Genomic DNA, 19,236 nt, shown 5'->3' with positions numbered 1-19,236 from the left:
ACAAAGGTCGCAGACACGGGAACTGCTTCTTCCCCAGCGTCGCCTCCACACCCTCGCGTGGATACTGACATCCGCCTCATTCCAGGAATGCGCACAGCTAGGCGCGGCCGGCCAGCGTGGGCCGGGGGCGGCGAGGCCACCTCCCCCACCTCCGCGCACAAGGCCCGTCGCCTTTGACAACGCGACCCAAGGTCACGGAGGTCCCACCCCCAGGCCCGACGGTCTACGAGACGGCTGGTACCCCGCCACGCGCCCGAGCAGGCAGCTGCCAGGACAGCGCGGCGCCCGCCGTGACGTCACCGCCCCGCGCCCGGGGAAGGCCCCGCCCCGCGCGGCCCCGCCCCGCCCCTTCCCATGGTGTACGGTCCCGCGTGGCTGCGCGCGGTGCTCTGGGAGTACGACATGGCGCGCGAGCTGCTGGCGCTGCTGCTGTGGGGCCGCCGCCTGCGGCCTCTGCTGCGGGCGCCGGCGCTGGCGGCCGTCCCGGGAGGTGAGGGCGTCCTGGCTGGACGGGCAGCGGGCGGGCCGGGCCACGGAGACGGCAGGGGCGTCCCTGTGCTCCGGGGAGCGAGGCGCCGGCACCTGCTTCACAGGCGTGGGAGGTCCGGCGAGGCCAAGCGCGGCAGACGCGTTTCCTTTCGCTCCACTCCTCGCCAGCTCCAGCTTGGCTGCCTTTTCCTCGGCTGGACTCCCCTCGCCACCCGCCCATCGGAGCCCTGAAGGAGGCTGGGGCTTGGGGGGTCGCGGGGTCGGGCGGAGCGGCTGCGGGGTCGTCCCTCCTGGAGCTTCGGTCCAGTCAGGTAGCGCACGTGCAGGTGGAGCCGCTGCGGAGCGCGGAGTCTTTGCGGGTGCATGTGGCGGGGAATGGACTCACTCGGGGTGATCGTGCGAGTTCCATGGATCGTGCTTTACCCCTCCCCGCCCCCCAGTAGCGCACTGACGGTTCATTTGTTAATTCGTTCACTGGACGCACATGTGAGCGCCCGCTCAGTGCCCGGCGCCGTGCAGGTTCTGGGGACGCCACAGTGAACAAAACCAATAGCAGTCATCCGGGTTCCCAGAGCAGGTGGCCTCGATGTCGTTGACGCAGCTGTGTCCTCGGGGCCTGGAATTGATGGATGCGCCAATAAATGTTTGTAAAAAAGAGAGAATGACCCTAACCTCTGCTTTCCCAGTCCCCACTCAGAGGTAACAACAGTGAAAGTTTCGGCATTCCTTCGGGGCTGTACACAGTGTTATACGTGTAAATATAAATGTCTGCGTGTAAGTATTTTTATTCTAAAAAGCCTAAACCATGTATGCATTGTGCTACGTTGTACTTCAGAAAATTTTAACGCTCCCAGCATTCTTTCCACATCTTTTCATGTCAGTGTACACAGGTCCATGTGCCTTCCAGTGACCACACAGTATTCTGTATGATGGACGTGTCATTTGTTTAAACATTGTCCTATTAGTGGACGCAATAAAGGTTATTTCAGGTTTTACTTTTTATTACAATGCTGCATAGAATGGGTGAGTACTTAAATATTTGTTCACGTGCGGTATTTCTTTAGCCTTACATAATTAGAGTTTTAGAATTGATATTTCAGAGCCTATGCGTTTTTGAAATGTTAGCAGATACTGCCAAATTGTCCAAAAAGGCCTTATCAATTTATATCCCCTTTAGCAGGCATCAAGACTGCTTATTCCAAAGGTATTTTCTTCAACGCTGAATCTTACGTCTTCAAAACCAGTGGTCTATAAAAGATACCTTGTGGCCGGGCGCGGTGGCTCACGCCTGTAATCCTAGCGCTTTGGGAGGCTGAGGTGGGCAGATTAGGAGTTCAAGACCAGCCTGGCCAACATGGTGAAACCCTGTCTCTACTAAAAATACAAAAATTAGATGGGTGTGGTGGCGCGCGTCTGTAATCCCAACTTCTTGGGAGGCTGAGGCAGGAGAATCGCTTGAACCCAGGAGGCAGAGGTTGCTGTGAGCTGAGATTGCACCACTGCACTCCAGCCCTGGCGACAGAGTGAGACTTCATCTCAACAACAAAAATAATAATAATTTTCCCTCAGAAAGTGATGCTGTTGCTCTCTTCTAGCACCAGTGTCTGATCAATTATTTATTTATTTTTTGTCTTTATGAGGTGGGGTTTCACTATGTTGGCCAGGCTGGTCTCCAGTGCCTGACCTCAAGTGATCTGCCTGCCTTGCCCTCCAAAATGCTGAGATTGCAGGCGTGTGTCACCGTGCCTGGCCAAGTGTTCTATTAATTTGGTTCTTGTTTCTTTTGTAGTCGACTCGGGTTTTTTCCCCCTTGGAGGTTAAGATTTTTTCTCTCTGTCGTTTGTGGTCTTGCGTCCACAGGTGTTTGTGATTCATGCTTTGTATCATGCACTGTCGCTTTCATTTGGAAAATATGTCAGTTTTCAGTCCAGGGACATTTTAATTCTGTTTCTTTATCTCTTTTTCTTTTTCTTTTTTTTTTTTTTTTTGAGATGGAGTCTTGCTCTGTCACCCAGGCTGGAGTGCAGTGGCGCGATCTTGGCTCACTGCAAGCTCCGCCTTCTGGGTTCAGGCCATTCTCCTGCCTCAGCCTCCCGAGTAGCTGGGACTTTAGGCGCCCACCACCATGCCTGGCTAATTTTTTGTATTTTTAGTAGAGACAGGGTTTCACCATGTTAGCCAGGATGGTCTCGATCTCCTGACCTTGTGATCCGCCCACTTCGGCCTCCCAAAGTGCTGGGATTACAAGCGTGAGCCGCTGTGCCCGGCCCTTTATCTCTTTTTCTTAAAAATCATCTCTCTCCTCTCCTCGTCCATTTTCTGGTGCAGTGGCTCAAGCATTCCTCTGCCTGAGTCTAAGAAATGGAACGTGTTCTTGGCAGCCTTCTGTGTTGCAGGTGCCCTTGTCATTGTCACCTGTGTGGATGAATGGGAAGGTAAATTGTTTGGATTGATTGAACGATGAGAGAATTTAGCTAAGAAAATACATGTCTTGTGCAACAGGGGAGAAAGAATAGTTTAGGCAGATCCACCTATGTAGAAAATCCAGACCTCTTGAAATTTTTTCTCTTCTTGGGAAAGTGTTTCCAGGTTCTAGCATGTGCCTGGCTTCACGTGTGCATGTCTTATGTCTGGAATCCTCTCGCCCATGCTATGCTGCCTCAGTCACCCATGAGCTCAGCCCTCTTACCGTTTCAGACCTCACTGACCCCTGACACTGCCAGCCCTGTCACTTGCCCTCAGAATATCTTATTTGATTTTTTTTGAGCCGGAGTCTTGCTGTGTTGCCCAGGCTGGAGTGCAGTGGTGCAACCTCAGCTCACCACACCCTCCGCCTCCTGGGTTCAAGTGATTCTCCTGACTTAGCCTCCCACGTAGCTGGGACTACAGGCGCATGCCACCACACCCAGCTAGGTTTTGTATTTTTAATAGAGATGGGGTTTCACTCTGCTGGCCAGGGTGGTCTCGAACTCCTGACCTCATGATCCACTAGCCTTGGCCTCCCAAAATGCTGGGATTACAGGCGTGAGCCACTGCGCCTGGCCTACCCTCAGAATATTTCTGTGAGGCATGGGCTAGGATATCTGCTTGTGGACTTTATATTTGTCATTTTTGCCCATATCAGTTTATTCAACAAATACATTTCAAATGCCCCCGAGTCTTCAAAGAAAATGTGACCCTGCTGTCTGGAGTCATAGGTGGCTGCTGAGCAGTGTACCAGGGCCATCTTGGTGGCCTCAACAGCACATTAGAGAAACAAGGGCTGCTTGCCCCAGGGTAAGTTTCACAGATGAGGAGCGATTTGGGCCGAGTGTCCAAGGCTGTTTTCACTGGAGGGGAGGGAGGAACATTCCATGTCTGGAAAGCTGCAGGTGCAGCAAGGGTAAAGAGATAGCTCTGAATAATTGGTTTGATGAAAGACTTGCGGGAGTGTGCAGGAGTGATGGTGAATGAGGCTAGCAGTTGTGTCTTTTCTGTCAGATATAAGCTTGTGCGTAGGAGCCTCATCCTGCATTCCTCAGGACAGTCACAGAGCCAGCCCTGGGCCTGGTGTTTGGGGATCCCAGCCACGTGGCCCACCATGAGAGCTTTTCGTCAGAGCTCCAAGTGTCAGAAGTGTCAGATGTGCCAGTAGAAGGATGAGGCCGCCTCCTAAAGGAGAGGGAAGACCTGGAAAGATCAACAGCAGACGCAGTCTCCCAAAGCAAACATGATTGTGTGGTCAGGCAGGTAGGGTGACGGGTTGGTCATTTTGCATGACCAGGTGACTGCCACGATCACCAAGGGTGCTGAGTCCAGTCTTCTGGTCATGCCAGATGCTCTTATTTTCGTGAAATTGCCAGAACATGACTGAGGCAACCACGATAGGAGTGGTTGGTGCAGGCGTTAAGATCTTGGGCCTTTTTGTTCTCTGTAAGCTGGAGCCTTTGCTGGAACTTCCTGTCTTGGAAATCAGAGTTGTGAGATTAGGACCGCTGCCAGCGCCAGGAAGGTCGGGAGAACTGCTTTCCTCACTTTGCTCAGGGCTCAAGCACTAGCTAGTTTGTTTCATCTTCCAAAAAGAGCCTCACCTGGACCCCGCTCCTGTAGGTGGTGCCTGCCTGCTGCGCCCTCCCTTTCAGTACTTCGTTTTGTTGACTGGTTTTGCCTCCTCCCTCTGCTCTCCCTTTGTTTGGAGCCTGTGCTGTTTGATTTCCGTGTCTTGTGTGCTGCACCCTTCAGGAGAATTCAGGTCAATTTCTGGTGTTCTCCGGCTGTTCTTTTCAGAGTGGAGGGGAGTAGTACTTGCTGGTCAGTTGTGACTCTGTGAAACAGCTCTTTGTGTTGCTGAGATGACGCTAGAGGTGTTGCGTCCATGACATGTTTGTCGTCTCATTAAGCTGTGGTGCTGGCACTTAGACGGCAGAGGAAGGTGTGGCCCAGCTGCCCAAGGCCACCAGGAGGACCTTCAGCTTAGTCAGGACCAAGGGGACTGAGTTATCTGAGTGCCTGAAAAAGAACACATCAGGCCGGGTGCGGTGGCTCTCGTCTGTAATCCCAGCACTTTGGGAGGCCGAGGTGGGTGGATCACCTGAGTTCAGGAATTTGAGACCAACCTGGCCAACATGGCGAAACCCCGTCTCTACTAAAAATACAAAGAAATCAGCCAGGGTGGTGGCAGGCGCCTGTAATCCCAGATACTTGGGAGGCTGAGGCACGAGAATTGCTTGAACCTGGGAGGTGGAGGTTGGAGGTTGCAGTGAGTCGAGATTGTGCCACTGCACTCCCTCCTGGGCGACAGTGCAAGACTCTGTCTTGGAAACAAACACATCAATCCGAATGTAAGAGATTAGCAAAGCGTTTATTGGTTACTGGGTGAGTAGTTGGCCTAAGCTAAGACAAAAGAGAAATCTCCAAGTATTTTGCTACCCCTTGGAAGGAAGAGAGGGAATGCAGCTTGCGGGGTGGGGGTGGGGGTGTCAGGTTGATAAGAAAACTGTAGGAAAATAAACATTTACTCCTGCCCCCCCATGTCAGTAAATACCATGTGACAAAGGTGAGTTCCATGAAAGAGGCTGTTACTGAGGCTTGTGATACTTGCTTGTCTCACAATACTGACGTATCTTTTTTTTTGAGACAGATTCTTTCTGTCGCCAGGCTGGAGTGCAGTGGCATGACTTCAGCTCACTGCAACCTCCGCCTCCTGAATTCAGGCAGTTCTCCTGCCTCAGCCTCCCGAGTAGCTGGGACTACAGGTGCATGCCACCATGGCCAGCTAATTTTTTATTTTTAGCAGACGTGAGGTTTCACCGTGTTGGGCAGGATGGTCTCAATCTTTTGATCTGCCTGCTTTGGCCTCCCAAAGTGCTGGGATTACAGACATGAGCTACCACGTCGGGCCTGACAAAGAATCTTGATAGCAATTGAAAATGTATCCATTCACACTCAAACGAAGTAAAACGTGCTTTTGGGTTCAAAGCCAGAGAATGTTCATGGATTGCGTTTTTGGTGCCTCAAGTGTTGCCAGCTAGAACTTTTCTTACCACCGTCCTGCTTAGTCCTACTGAAGAGCTGCCTTCTACTAGGAAGCTGCTCTTACTTAGTCCACAAAGTGGTTTCCCTGTAGTTCCACAGCATTTAACAAAATAGATTTCAGGGAGTTTATTTGTGGTGTGGCTGGTTATTTCTGCTAAAACCACTAGGAATTATCATAAAAGCTGTAGCTTGGAGCAACAGTATCTACTTGCGGAAGTATTACTGCCACCTGTGTTTTGTTTTGTTTTGTTTTTTTTTTAAGATGGAGTCTTGCTCTGTTTCCCAGGCTGGAGTGCAGTGGCACGAACTCGGCTCACTGCAATCTCCACCTCCCGGGTTCAAGCAATTCTCCTGCCTCAGTCTCCCAAGTAGCTGGGGCTACAGGCATGCACTACTGTGCCCGGCTAATTTTTGTATTTTTAGTTGAGGTAGAGTTTCACCATGTTGGCCAGGCTGGTCTTGAACTTCTGACCTTGTGATCTGCCTGCCTCGGCCTCCCAAAGTGCTGGGATTACAGGTGTGAGCCACCGTTCCCAGCCCTGCCATTGGCTTTTTAACCAGGTGAATTCCTGTAGATCAGGTAAATTGAAAGGACATGTAGCTGAATCATTGGTTTTAAAAGAATGGCTCAGTTACTTAATAGCCATATAATTAAGAAATGTGGCTAGAAGGTAAAAAATTGGCCAGGCCTGGTAGCTCCTGCTTGTAATCCCAGCACTTTGGGGGCTGCGGTGGGAGGATCCTGTGAGTTTAGGAGTTTGAGACCAGCCTGGGCAACCTAGAGAGACCCCCATCTCTACCAAAAAAACCTTTTTTTTTTTTTTTTTTTCCAATTAGCTGGGTGTGCCTATGGTCCCAGCTACCCAAGAGGCTGAAGTGGGAGGCTCGCCTAAGCCTGAGAAGTCGACGCTGCAGTGAGCTGTGATCATGCCACTGCAGTACAGTCTGGGTGACAGAGTGACAGTGTCTCAAAAAAAAAAAAAAAAAATATATATATATATATACACACACACATATAAAAGAAATTAATTTTGAGATAGCTAAATTAAATGCCATATTAAGAGCAGGAGGCTATTCAGCAATGCTGCTGAGAAGAAGACAGAAGGACGTGGGTCCTTCTAATGTAACTATGTGTGTCGGGTTAGTGATACGCACCTCGAAGGAGAAATTAAGACAGCACATTGCCATGTTAGTTCACACTTGCCAGTATTTCAGCATTTGTCAGGCAATGGAATGTTCAAGCGAATTTTCCATGAGGCTGACTTTAAAACATTTCATTTTAACCATTATGATGAGAAGTCTTTCTAGATCACTCCATCATTTGATGGCCCATGACTGAACCTCTCTTGGATGTTTTCAGGGTCATTATTACGGGTGTTAATGTTTGGTCTTCTGTTTTAATACGTAGGCTCCCTTAGGGCCATTGAAATGTGAAGAATCCTTCGTCTATGAAGTGTCCCCACATCAAAACTGCATTGTGAGTGTTTATAATTTTGGCCTCTCTTACTGTGGCCTTAACTTGCAGGCCTGTCTGGAGCCCTCTTCTCTCCTTTCCCAGTTTGCAGATGTGGCTGGGAAACTTGTTAGCATCAAATTGTTAAAAAGAATGAGATGGATTTCATATGGGGCCAGTAGTCTTCCATGAGCAAAGCTCAGCGTGAGGGCTTCGGACCCATATTTTGACTATTCCGAGGTGCCCTTGCGCTTTTTGTTCTTTTTCTTTATGTTCAAGGAGTTATGTTTCCTGGTGAATGAAGTATCAGTATATCGTAGTAGAGAATGATTAGACCAGGTTCTGGAACACAGGAAACCTCAAGAAACAGTGAGTGTTGAGAATGCCAGAGCTAAGAACTCAGACATTTGTGAGGGAATACAGGTCTTTCTGTTCAGAATGCTCATGTACTTAAGAATCTTCTCGCCGGGCGCGGTGGCTCACGCCTGTCATCCCAGCACTTTGGGAGGCTGAGGCGGGTGGATCACCTGAGGTTAGGAGTTTGAGACCAGCCTGACCAACATGGAGAAACCGTGTCTCTACTAAAAATACAAAACTAGCTGGGTGTGGTGGTGCATGCCTGTAATCCCAGCTACTTGGGAGGCTGAGGCAGGAGAATCGCTTGAATCTGGGAGGTGGAGGTTGTGTGCCGAGATGGCGCCACTGCACTCCAGCCTGGCAACAAGAGCGAAAACTCCGTCTCACACAAAAAAGAAAAAAAAGGGAAACAAAGGTAAAGTGGGAAGGAACCGTGTGTAATCTTCCGTACCTTGCATTTTCCACTTATATTCTGGGGTTTGTTTCCTGTCGCCACAGAGCTCTGGTATTCCATAGCGTGGATGTTTCGTAATTTATGTAACCCTCTCATGGTGGACGTTTAGGTTGTTGCTGAGTTTCCCCAAGATTACAGACGGCATTGCCAACAGTTTCTCACACCTTCACCAATGCTAGAATGACAGTATTTAAAACATCTGTCAATCTGGTAGTGAAAATGCTATCTCGTTTTAAAGTGCATTTCCTTAGTTATGAGTGTGGTAAAACATCTTTTACTAGGATGTAAAGCCATTGATGTTTCTTGTTTTTGTGAATGGCCATTTTTCTCTTGAACCAATGGCCTTTTTCTTTTTTCTTTTTTTTTGAGATGGAGTTTTGCACTTGTTGCCCAGGCTGGAGTGCAGTGGCGCGATCTTGGCTCACCGTAACCTCTGCGCTAGGCCTTTTAAATAATTTTTAAAAATTGAGACAGAGTTGGGCCAGGCACGGTGGCTCACGCCTGTAATCCCAGCGCTGTGGGAGGCCGAGGCGGACGGATCATGAGGTCAGGAGATCGAGACCATCCTGGCTAACACGGTGAAACCCCATGTCTACTAAAAATAGAAAAAATTATCTGGGCATGGTGGCGGGCGCCTGTAGTCCCAGCTACTTGGGAGGCTGAGGCAGGAGAATGCCGTGAACCCGGGAAGCGGAGCTTGCAGTGAGCCGAGATCGCACCACTGCACTCCTGCCTCGGCAACAGAGCAAAACTCCATCTCAAAAAAAGAAAAAAATTGAGACAGAGTCTGACTCTGTTGCCCAGGCTGGAGTGCAGTGGCGCCATCTCACCTTACTGTAACCTCCGCCTCCCGAGGTTAAGCAGTCCTCTCGCCTCAGCCTCACAAGTAGCCGGGATTACAGGCACGTGCCACCATGCCAGGCTCATTTTTATTTATTTATTTATTTATTTATTTATTTATTTATTTTTTTATTTTGAGATGGAATCTCGCTCTGTCGCCCAGGCTGGAGTGCAGTGGTACAGTCTTGGCTCACTGCAATCTCCGTCTCCCAGGTTGAAGCATTTCTCCTGCCTCAGCCTCCATAGTGGCTGGGACTACAGGCGCTCATCACCATGCCCGGCTAATTTTTGTATTTTTAGTGGAGATGGAGTTTCACCATATTGATCAGGCTGGTCTTGAACTCCTCACCTCATGATCCATCCGCCTCAGCCTCCCAAAGTGTTGGCATTACAGGTGTGAGCCACTGCTCCTGGCCGTCTGGCTAATTGTTGTTTTTTTTTTTTTGTATTTTTAGTAGAGACAGGGTTTTGCCATGTTGGCCAGGCTAGTCTCAAACTCTTGACCTCGGGATCTGCCCGCCCCCGCCTCCCAAAGTGCTGGGATTACAGGCGTGAGCCACGGCGCTAAATTTTAGAGACAGGGTCTTGCTTTGTCATCCGGGCTGGAGTGCAGTTGTGCGATCCTAGCTCACTGCAGGCCTGACCTCCTGGACTCAAGTGATATCCTGCCTCATCCTCCCAAGTGGCTGTGACCTCTTCCTCCCAAGGAGCACGTGCCACCATGCCTGGCTAATTAAAAAACATTTATTTTAGAGATGGGGTCCCACTATATTGCCCCGGCTTGTCTTGAACTCCTGGCCTCAAGTGATCCTCCTACTTCTGCCTGCCAAAGTACTGGGATTACATGCAAGAGCCGTTGTGCCTGGTCCCCAGTTTTTTTCTTAATGTGTTTGTCTTTTTTTTTTTTTTTTTTTTTTTTTTGAGTTAGAGTCTCACTCTGTCTGTTGCCCAGGCTGGAGTGCAGTGGCACGATCTTGACTCACTGCAGCCTTCGCTTCCCGAGTGCAAGCAAGTCTCCTGCCTCAGCCTCTGGAGTAGCTGGGATTACAGATGCCCGCTGCGACGCCCGGCTAATTTTTGTATTTTTGGTAGAGACAGGGTTTCATCATGTTGGCCAGGCTCGTCTCGAACTCCTGACCTCAAGTGATCCACCCACGTCAGCCTCCCAAAGTGCTGGGATTATAGGCATGAGCCACCTCAGCCGGGTGTTTGTCTTTTGACTTAAATTTTTATGTGGTCCTTATATTTATGGCCTTTTGGGTTATATATTTTGTTTAGAAAGATTTCCTCTTAAGGCCGGGCGTGGTGGCTCACGCTTGTAATCCCAGCACTTTGGGAGGCTGAGGCAGGTGGATCACGAGGTCAGGAGTTTGAGACCATCCTGGCCAACACGGTGAAACACCGTCTCTACTAAAAATACAAAACATTAGCTGGGTGTGGTGGTGGGCGCCTGTAGTCCCAGCTACTCGGGAGGCTGAGGCAGGAGAATGGTGTGAACCCGGGAGGCGGAGCTTGCAGTGAGCCGAGATTGCGCCACTGCACTCCAGCCTGGGAGACAGAGTGAGACTCCGCCTCAAAGAAAAAAAAAAGAAAAGAAAGATTTCCTCTTAAATCATTTTTTTAAAAACTCAAGATGCCTGGCATCATTAGCCATTTAGGAACTGCAAAGCAAAACTACAATGAGTTAGCACTATAATTAAAAATTAAAGAAACAACAACAAAAAAACAGGTGATTCAAAATGGATAACTAGGATGTGGAAAAATCAGAACCCTCCCACACTGCTGGTGAGAATGTAAAACAGTGCGACCTCTGCAGGAAAACATTCTGGCAGCTCCTCAAACAGTTAAACCGAATTACCATATGACCCCACAGTTCTACCCTGAGGCACATACCTTGTAGACATGAAAACATGTCCACAGAACAGCCTACACATGAATGTTCATAGCAGCATTATTCATAATAACCTGAAAATGAAAACAATCTGAAGGTCCATCAGAAGGTGGAAACGAGGCTGGTGCGGTTGGTCATGCCTGTAATTGCAGCACTTCAGGAGGCCAAGGCAGGAGGATTGCTTGAGGCCAAGAGCTGAATGCCAGCCTGGACAACATAGTGAGACTCCATCTCGAAAAAAAATTTTTAAAAATTGCTGGGTGTGGTGGCACATGCCTGTGGTCCCAGCCATTTGGGAGGCTGAGGTGGGAGAATTGCTCGAGCCCAGGAGTTTGAGGCTACGTTGAGCTATGATTGTGCGACTGCACTTCAGCCTGGTCAAAGAGCAAGAACCTGTCTCAAAAAAAAAAAAAAAAAAAAAAGTGCAAATAGGCCAGGAGTGGTGGTGTGCCCTTCTAATCCCAGCTGCTTGGGAGGCTGAGGTGGGAGGATCGCTTAAGCCTGCCAGTTGGAGACTTCCATGCACCATGACAGTGCCTGTAAACAGCCACTGCACTCCAGGCAACATAGTGAGACCCCCACCCCACCCCAAAACAAAAGTTACAGTAAAAAGTTGGAAGCTGGGCCTGGTGCAGTGGCTCATGTCTACAATCTCAGCACTTTGGGAGGCTAATGTGGGTGGATTACTTGAGGTCAGGAGTTTGAGACTAGCCTGGCCAACATGGCAAAACCCGTCTCTACTAAAAATACAAAAATTAGCTGGGCGTGGTGGCGGGTGCCTCAGCAGGAGAATCACTTGACCCTGGGAAACGGAGGTTGCAGTGAGCGGAGATTACACCACTGCAGAGTGAGACTCCGTCTCAAAAAAAAAAAGAAAAAAAGGGCCGGGCCTGGTGGCTCACGCCTGTAATCCCAGCACTTTGGGAGGCCGAGGTGGGCCGATCACCTGAGGTCAGGAGTTTGAGACCAGCCTGACCAACATGGAGAAACCCCGTCTCTACTAAAATATATATATATATATATATAAAATTAGCCGGGTGTGGTGGCACGTGCCTGTAATCTCAGCTACTCGGGAGGCTGAGGCAGGAGAATCACTTGAACCCGGGAGGCAGAGGTTGCAATGAGCCGAGATCACGTCATTGCACTCCAGCCTGGCAACGAGAGTGAAACTCTGTCTCACAAAAAATTTGGAAGCAACCCAGTTGCCCATCATTTGATGAATGGAAAAAAATAATCTATACAGCGGAATGCTCTTCAGTTATAAAAAGGAATGAGGTGCTGATACATGATATATGTGGATGAACCCCAAAGACTTTATGCTAAGTCAAAGAAGCCAGACAAAAGACCATATATTGTATGATTTCATTTCTGTGAAGTGCCCAGAAAAGGCAAATCCACAGAGACAGACATAAATGAGTAGTTGCCAAGAGCTGGTGGGAGAGGGAAAAGAGAGTGAACATGAGTGGCTGTAGGGCTTCTTTTGGGGTGATAAAAATGTTCTGTAGTTGTCCGGGCGCGGTGGCTCATGCCTGTAATCCCAGCACTTTGGGAGGCCGATGCGGGCGGATCACGAGGTCAGGAGATCGAGACCATCCTGGCTAACATGGTGAAACCCTGTGTCTACTAAAAAAAAAAATACAAAAAATTAGCCGGGTGTGGTGGCGGGCGCCTGTAGTCCCAGCTACTCGGGATGCTGAGGCGGGAGAATGGCATGAACCCAGGGCGCAGAGCTTACAGTGAGCCCAGATGGCGCCACTGCACTCCAGCCTGGGCGACAGAGCGAGACTCCGTCTCAAAAAAAAAAAAAAAAATTCTGTAGTTAGTGGTCGTGGCTGTACAACTTTGTGAATATACTAAAACCACTGAATTGTGCACTTTAAATGGGTGAATTATATGGCAGATGTGTTATATCTAAATAAAGTTATTAAATCTTTCATGTTCTCTTTCAGTACTTTTAGCTTTTATTTTTACTTCTATGGTCCATCTGGAATTCATTTTGACTTAATAAGTGACAGCGGAAAAAAAAAAATAAATAAGAGGTTGGTCTTGGCTATGTTGCCCAGGCTGGTCTAGAACTCCTGGCCTCAAGTGTTCCTCCCAACTTGGCCTTCCAAAGCACTGGGGTTACAAACATGAGCCCCTGTGCCCTGCTGGAAATTAATGTAACCTTTTTTTGTGTGTGTTTACTTTTTGAGAGTTGGGGGGTCTCCCTATGTTACCTAGGCTGGCCTCGAGCGCCTGAGCTCGAGGGAGCCTTCTCCTGCTTGGATCTCCCTCCCAAAGTGCTGGGATTACAGGTGTGAGCAGCCGTGCCTGGTCTGGAAATTTATTTTAATATTCTAGCTTTATATTAATGTTGTTTAATATTTGATGAATTTCCTCACTTTTTTCAAAATCTCTTTGGCTATTTATGTACGCTGACTTTTCCACATGAATTTTAGAATGAGAATAGTTTAAAAATATGTTTGAAATTTTGTAAATGTGTTTATGTTTCTCGTAAGTTTTTAAGCGTTTTTTATAATGCAACGTTTTGTTCGTTTTGAGACAGAGTCGCGCTCACGCCTAGGCTCGAGTGCGGAGATGCGATTTCAGCTCACTGAACCTCTGCCTCCCAGGTTCAAGCGATTCTATTTCGCTGGTCTCGCGAGTAGCTAAGATTACAGGTGTGCATCCCCATGCCCAGCTAATTTTTGTATTTTTAGTAGAGACGGGTTTTCACCATTTTGGCCAGGCTGATCTCAAACCCCTGACCTCAGCTGATCTGCCTGCCTTGGCTTCTCAAAGTGCTGGGATTACAGGCGTGAGCCACCTCACCTGGCCTGTAATGTAACTTTTGTAAATAGTTTTGTTTTTTTGTTTTTTTGTTTTGAGACCTCGCTCTGTCGCCCAGGCTGGAGTGCAGTGGCGCGATCTCAGCTCACTGCACGCTCCGCCTCCCGGGTTCATTCCATTCTCCTGCCTCAGCCTCCCGAGTAGCTGGGACCACAGGCACCCGCCACCACGCCCGGCTAATTTTTTGTATTTTCAATAGAGACTGGGTTTCACCGTGTTAGCCAGGATGATCTCGATCTCCTGACGTCGTGATCTGCCTGCCTCGGCCTCCCAAAGTGCTGGGAATACAGGCGTGAGCCACCGCGCCCAGCCTAACTTTTGTAAATAGTTTTATAAGTAGGGTATTTTGTAGATAGACTATTGATATATATAGTCCAATATACAAATGATACAGAGGTATATCTGATGAAAAACTCGTCTCCCACTGACATGCCTCAGACAACACCCCTCCTGGTGGCAAGTCCATTAGCCAGTTTTTGGGTGTCCTTGCAGAGATCTGCCTGGCATATGAGAATAGCTATGCATGCGTGCATCACATAAACATTATGTGCATTTGAACACCATGGTAGTGTGTGCAAACCACTGTTCTACCTCTAGTGTTTTTTCTTTGTGTTAGAGGTAATTCAGCATCAGCACACATTACACCACATTGTCCCATTTCTCTATAATGCCATGCTTTCCAAGTGTTACGTTACGTCTGTAGTTTACTTGTTAGCCCTCCGCTTGTGAGTGTGTAGCATATGTAACAGTCTTAAGTGGGATATTTAATGACAGTCTTTGGCCCTAGTTGTGTTTCAAAGTTTTCTTAAAAGATCTTGCCAAAAAAGAAAAAAAAGGAAAGATTTTGCTTTCTTGGTAAATGCATTCTTAATTGTTTAGTTTTTGTTCCTGGGGTCTCTTATGTCATATTTTCTAACTAGTTTTCTGTATATAGGACGGGTGTTGATTTTTGTATTCTACCATCTTACTGAATGCTTTTTTTTTTTTTTTTTTCAAGACGGAGTTTCACTCTTGTTCTCCAGGCTGGAGTGCAATGGCAGCATCTTGGCTCACCACAACCTCCACCTCCTGGGTTCAAGCGATTCTCCTACCTCGGCCTCCCAAGTAGCTGGGATTACAGGCATGCACCACAACACCTGGCTAATTTTGTATTGTTAGTAGAGATGGAGTTTCTCCATGTTGGTCAGGCTGGTCTCAAACTCCCAACCTCATGTGATCTGCCCACCTCAGCCTCCCAAAGTGCCGGGATTACAGGTGTGAGCCACCGCACCCAGCTTTTTAAATTTCTTTTAAAGACAGGGTCTCACTTTGTCACCCAGGCTAGAGTGCAGTGGTGTGATCTCGGCTCACTGCAGCCTTTACCCTCTGGGCTCAAGTGATCCTTCCGCCTCAAGTACCCCAAGTAGCTGGAACTACAGGTGCGTGTCACCATGTCCACCTAAGTTTTTGTATTTTTGGTAGGGACGGGCTTTCACCAGTTTGCCCATGCTGGTCTCAAACTCCTGGGCTCAAGCGATCTGCCTGCCTCAGCCTCCTAGAGTGCTGGGATTACAGGTGTGAGCCACTGCCCTAGGCCTTATTCTTTAAAGTGATCTCCCTCTTGAAAAACGAAAGTCTTTTCTCAAAAAACTTCTTCCCAGGTCTGTGAAGCAGCACAGTGGCCCCTTCTGGCTCTCACCTTGTACCTCATCCTTGTTTGCCTCGAGCATAGGACCTTGTCTCTGTTTGTGCCTCGGGCCCCCTCCCTCTGTATTTGCCGGGTCCACTTAGCCTAGTCATTGGGCCTTGGCTCCTAAGAGGCCCCTAGACTGACTTCCTCATCCGATGTGTCCATACCAGCTTTCAAGTGACCTCAACATCGACAGCAGGGAAAACATTAGCACTCTTGTGACAGCCTCATACTTTTTCCCCCCCGAGATGTAGTCTCACTGTGTCGCCCAGGCTGGGATTACAGGTGCACGCCACCACACCCAGCTAATTTTTGTATTTTTAGTAGATACGGGGTTTCACCGTGTTGGCCAGGCTGGTCTTGAACTCCTGACTTTGTGATCCACCTGCCTTGGCCTCCCAAAGTGCTGGGATAACAGGTGTGAGCCACCGTGCCGGGCAGCCTCATATTTTTCATAATATCTGTTTTGAATAAATAAATATGGTTTGATTAACAAAAACCATGTGAAAAGGTAAACCTTGAGAAGTCTTGCTGCTGTTCAGAGCACCTGCTGTCTTCATAACCACTATTAGTTGCCTGTGGGTCCTGCCACTACTTACTTGTATGACTGTAGTAAGTGCAGATGTACATATTCCCTCAGGGACGCACCCTTCTCTGTGTTCTGTTACTACATAGCTCGTGGAGAGCTTGCTGTGTTCATATATAGTTTGCTGCTCCTTCGCTTTCTGTAGCCACTGTGAAATGCCATTCATATCTTTTGTCCCAGGTTTTTCTTCTGGACTGTCTGGCTATTTTTTCTTTTTTTTGGGACAGATTCTTACTCTGTCACCCAGACTGGAGTGCAGTGGCGCGATCTCAGCTCACTGCAACCTCTGCCTCGGGTTCAAGCAATTCTCCTGTTTCAGCCTCCCAAAGTGCTGGGATTACAGGCGTGAGCTACTGTGCCCGGCTTCTGTTTTATTTTTTGGTTTGATTCTGTCAGTTATTGAGAGAGGAGTGTTAAGTTTGATTCTGTCAGTTATTGAGAGAGGAGTGTTAAGATCTCCAGCTGTGATTGTGGAATTGTTTTGTCTTTAATTCTTTCCGTTTTAACGTCATATATGTTGAAGCTCTGTTATTAGGCAAATACACACTTGTGATTACATTTTCCTGATGAATTGTTCGTTGTAGTGTTCTGAAATATCCTTCTTTTTTCCTAATATTTTTTATTTTGAAATGTATTTTACTTGATATTAATAGAGCCACTCCAGCTTTCTTAAACACACTTTTTGGATGGTATGTATTTTTCCATTCATTTGTCTTAAGTGTATCTTTTTCTTTATGTTTAAAGTGTCTTGTAGATAGCATATAATTAGGTCTTCCTTTACTAATTCTGACAATCCTTGCCTTATAATTAGAGTTCAGTCTGTTAATGTAAGAGTAAATATTGATGTGGCTGGATTTATTGCTACCATTTTATTATTTGCCTTTTATTTGTCCTTTTGGATTTTTTCCCTGTTTTTCCTTTCCTTATCAGTGAAATATATTTGAGATTTCCATTGTGGTTTATCTAATGCTTTTTAAAGCTATTCTTCTTTGAATTATTATTTTAGTGGTTACTCTGGTGTTTGAAATATGCACCCTTGGCCAGGTGCGGTGGCTCACTTCTGTAATCCCACCACTTTGGGAGGCTGAGGCAGGAGGATCCCTTGAGCCCCAGAGTTTGAGACCAGCCTGGGCAACATGGAGAAACCCCATCTCTACTAAAAATATAAAAATTAGCCTGGCGTGGTGATGTGCATCTGTAGTCCCAGCTACTCGGGAGGCTGAGGCCCGAGAATGGCTTGAACCGGGAGGCGGAGTTTGCAGTGAGCCGAGATTGTGCCAGTGCACTCCAGCCTGGGCAACAGAGTGAGACTGCATCTCAAACAAACAAACAAAAAAGTCTGGGTGCGGTGGCTCACACCTGTAATCCTAGCACTTTGGGAGGCCGATGTGGGCGGATCATCTGAGGTCAGGAGTTAGAGAGCAGCCTGACCAACATGGAGAAGCCCCGTCTCTACAAAAAATGCAAAATTAGCCAGGCGTGGTGGCACATGCCTGTAATCTCAGCTACTCGGGAGGCTGAGGCAGGAGAATCACTTGAACCCGGGAGGAGGAGGATGGGGTGAGCTGAGATTGCGCCATTGCACTCCAGCCTGGGCAACAAGAGGGAAACACCATCTCAAAAAAAAAAGTTTGTAAAGAGTAGCTTTTGTGATAGATACTTTGGCATACCGAGAAATATGGATGTTCCTGTCTTCAAAGAGTGTTACTGAGAAATACAGGCTTATCCCTGCCCTAATTTGGTGAGATAAATTATACATTAACCAAAAAATTAACAGTGGGAAATGTCATATGCTGGCATATAGCAGCAGTTTCAAATGAGCAGCACAGGCTGGGCGTGGTGGCTCAGACCTGTAATCCCAGCAGCTTTGGGAGGCTCAGGTAGGAAGATCACTTGAGACCAGGAGCTTAAGACCAGCCTGGTCAACATGGAAACACCCTATCTCTAGGGAAAAAAAAAAAAAATTTAGTCCTGTGTGATGGTGCTTGCCTGCAGTCTGCAGTCCCAGCTGTTCAGGAGAGTAAAGCAGGAAGGTCCCTTGAGCCCAGGAGTTCAAGACTGCAGTGAGCCATGACTGTACCACTGCACTCCAGCCTGGGTGACAGAGCAAGCCCTTTTCCAATAAAGGAAGAAATAGTAAATACATGAGTAAACCTTTTTTTTTTTTTTTTGAGACGGAGTTTCACTCTTGTCGCCCAGGCTGCTGGAGTGCAATGGCACAATCTTGGCTCACTGCAACCTCTGCCTCGTGGGTTCAAGTGATTCTCCTGCCTCAGCCTCCCGAGTAGCGGGGATTACAGGCACCCAGTGCTAATTTTTGTATTTTTAGTAGAGATGGGGTTTCACCCTGTTGGTCACGCTGGTCTTGAACTCCTGACCTCAGGTGATCCACCCGCCTCGGCCTCCCAGAGTGCTGGGATTATGGTGTGAGCCACCGCGCCTGGCCAGTATAAAATTTTTTTAAATGGGCAGCATAAAAAGTTAAGTGCAGTGAACTCATAGAAAGAGATTATTGTAAACTGCTGGGGCCAGGGAGGCCTTAATGGGAGAGAGGGCCTGCAGCCAGGCCCTGCAGCAACTCGGATGGGAAGGAGTCCCAGCTACTGGGACTGCAGCTATAGAGTGGAGGAGCTGCATGGGCACTGGCAGTAGTGGGTAGGGATGTGGGGGATGGAAGGGGAGGGGTGTGTGGTGTCACATTCAAACTATCAGTGCTTCCCATTTTGTGCGACCCCAAACCACCAGATAGTTTAACAGTAAGACCTTGTAGCCTGACATTGAGGTTTGTGGTTTTTCCTTTAGGGTGTAGGAGAAACACAAAGACGGAAATTGTACAGCTAGCGTGTTTGGTATCTGGTTCAGGCAGATTTATTCCTGTAATGGTTTATTTTTTTTTTAATTTTTAATTTTTTTTTTGAGACAGGGCCTGGCTCCATCTCCCACCCTGAAATGCAGTGGCGTGATCTTGGCTCACTGCAACCTCTGCCTTGCAGGCTCAAGTGATCCTCCCAAGTAGCTGAGACTACAGGCATGCACCACCACACCTGGCTGTTTTTTGTAGAGATGGGGTTTTGCCATGTTACCCAGGCTAATCTCAAACTCCTAAGCTGAAGCGACCCTCTGGCCTTGGCCTCCCAAAGTGCTGGGATTA

At 48.1% G+C, this 19,236-nt stretch overlaps 1 protein-coding gene across 2 annotated transcripts in view; it reads left to right on the top strand.

Moving 5' to 3' along the window:
• Window positions 1–295: 295 nt before the first annotated feature.
• Window positions 296–19,236, top strand: part of TRAP1 (TNF receptor associated protein 1) — a 59,595-nt gene continuing 40,654 nt past the window's right edge. Inside the window, exon 1 of one of the 2 annotated variants that reach the window (XM_004057095.3) lies at window positions 296–490. In XM_004057095.3, the coding sequence (XP_004057143.1) occupies window positions 355–490 (136 nt within the window). In that variant the 5' untranslated portion in view covers window positions 296–354. Of the gene's footprint in view, window positions 491–7,088; window positions 8,229–19,236 lie in introns of those variants that run through there. The other variant, XM_055365140.2, reaches the window with a different exon arrangement.

Source organism: Gorilla gorilla, chromosome 18 (assembly GCF_029281585.2).
Source record: "Gorilla gorilla gorilla isolate KB3781 chromosome 18, NHGRI_mGorGor1-v2.1_pri, whole genome shotgun sequence".
NCBI classification, from domain to species: Eukaryota; Metazoa; Chordata; class Mammalia; order Primates; family Hominidae; genus Gorilla; species Gorilla gorilla.
Note: the sequence above shows the minus strand (reverse complement) of the source record. Positions and strands in the feature narration are given on the sequence as shown.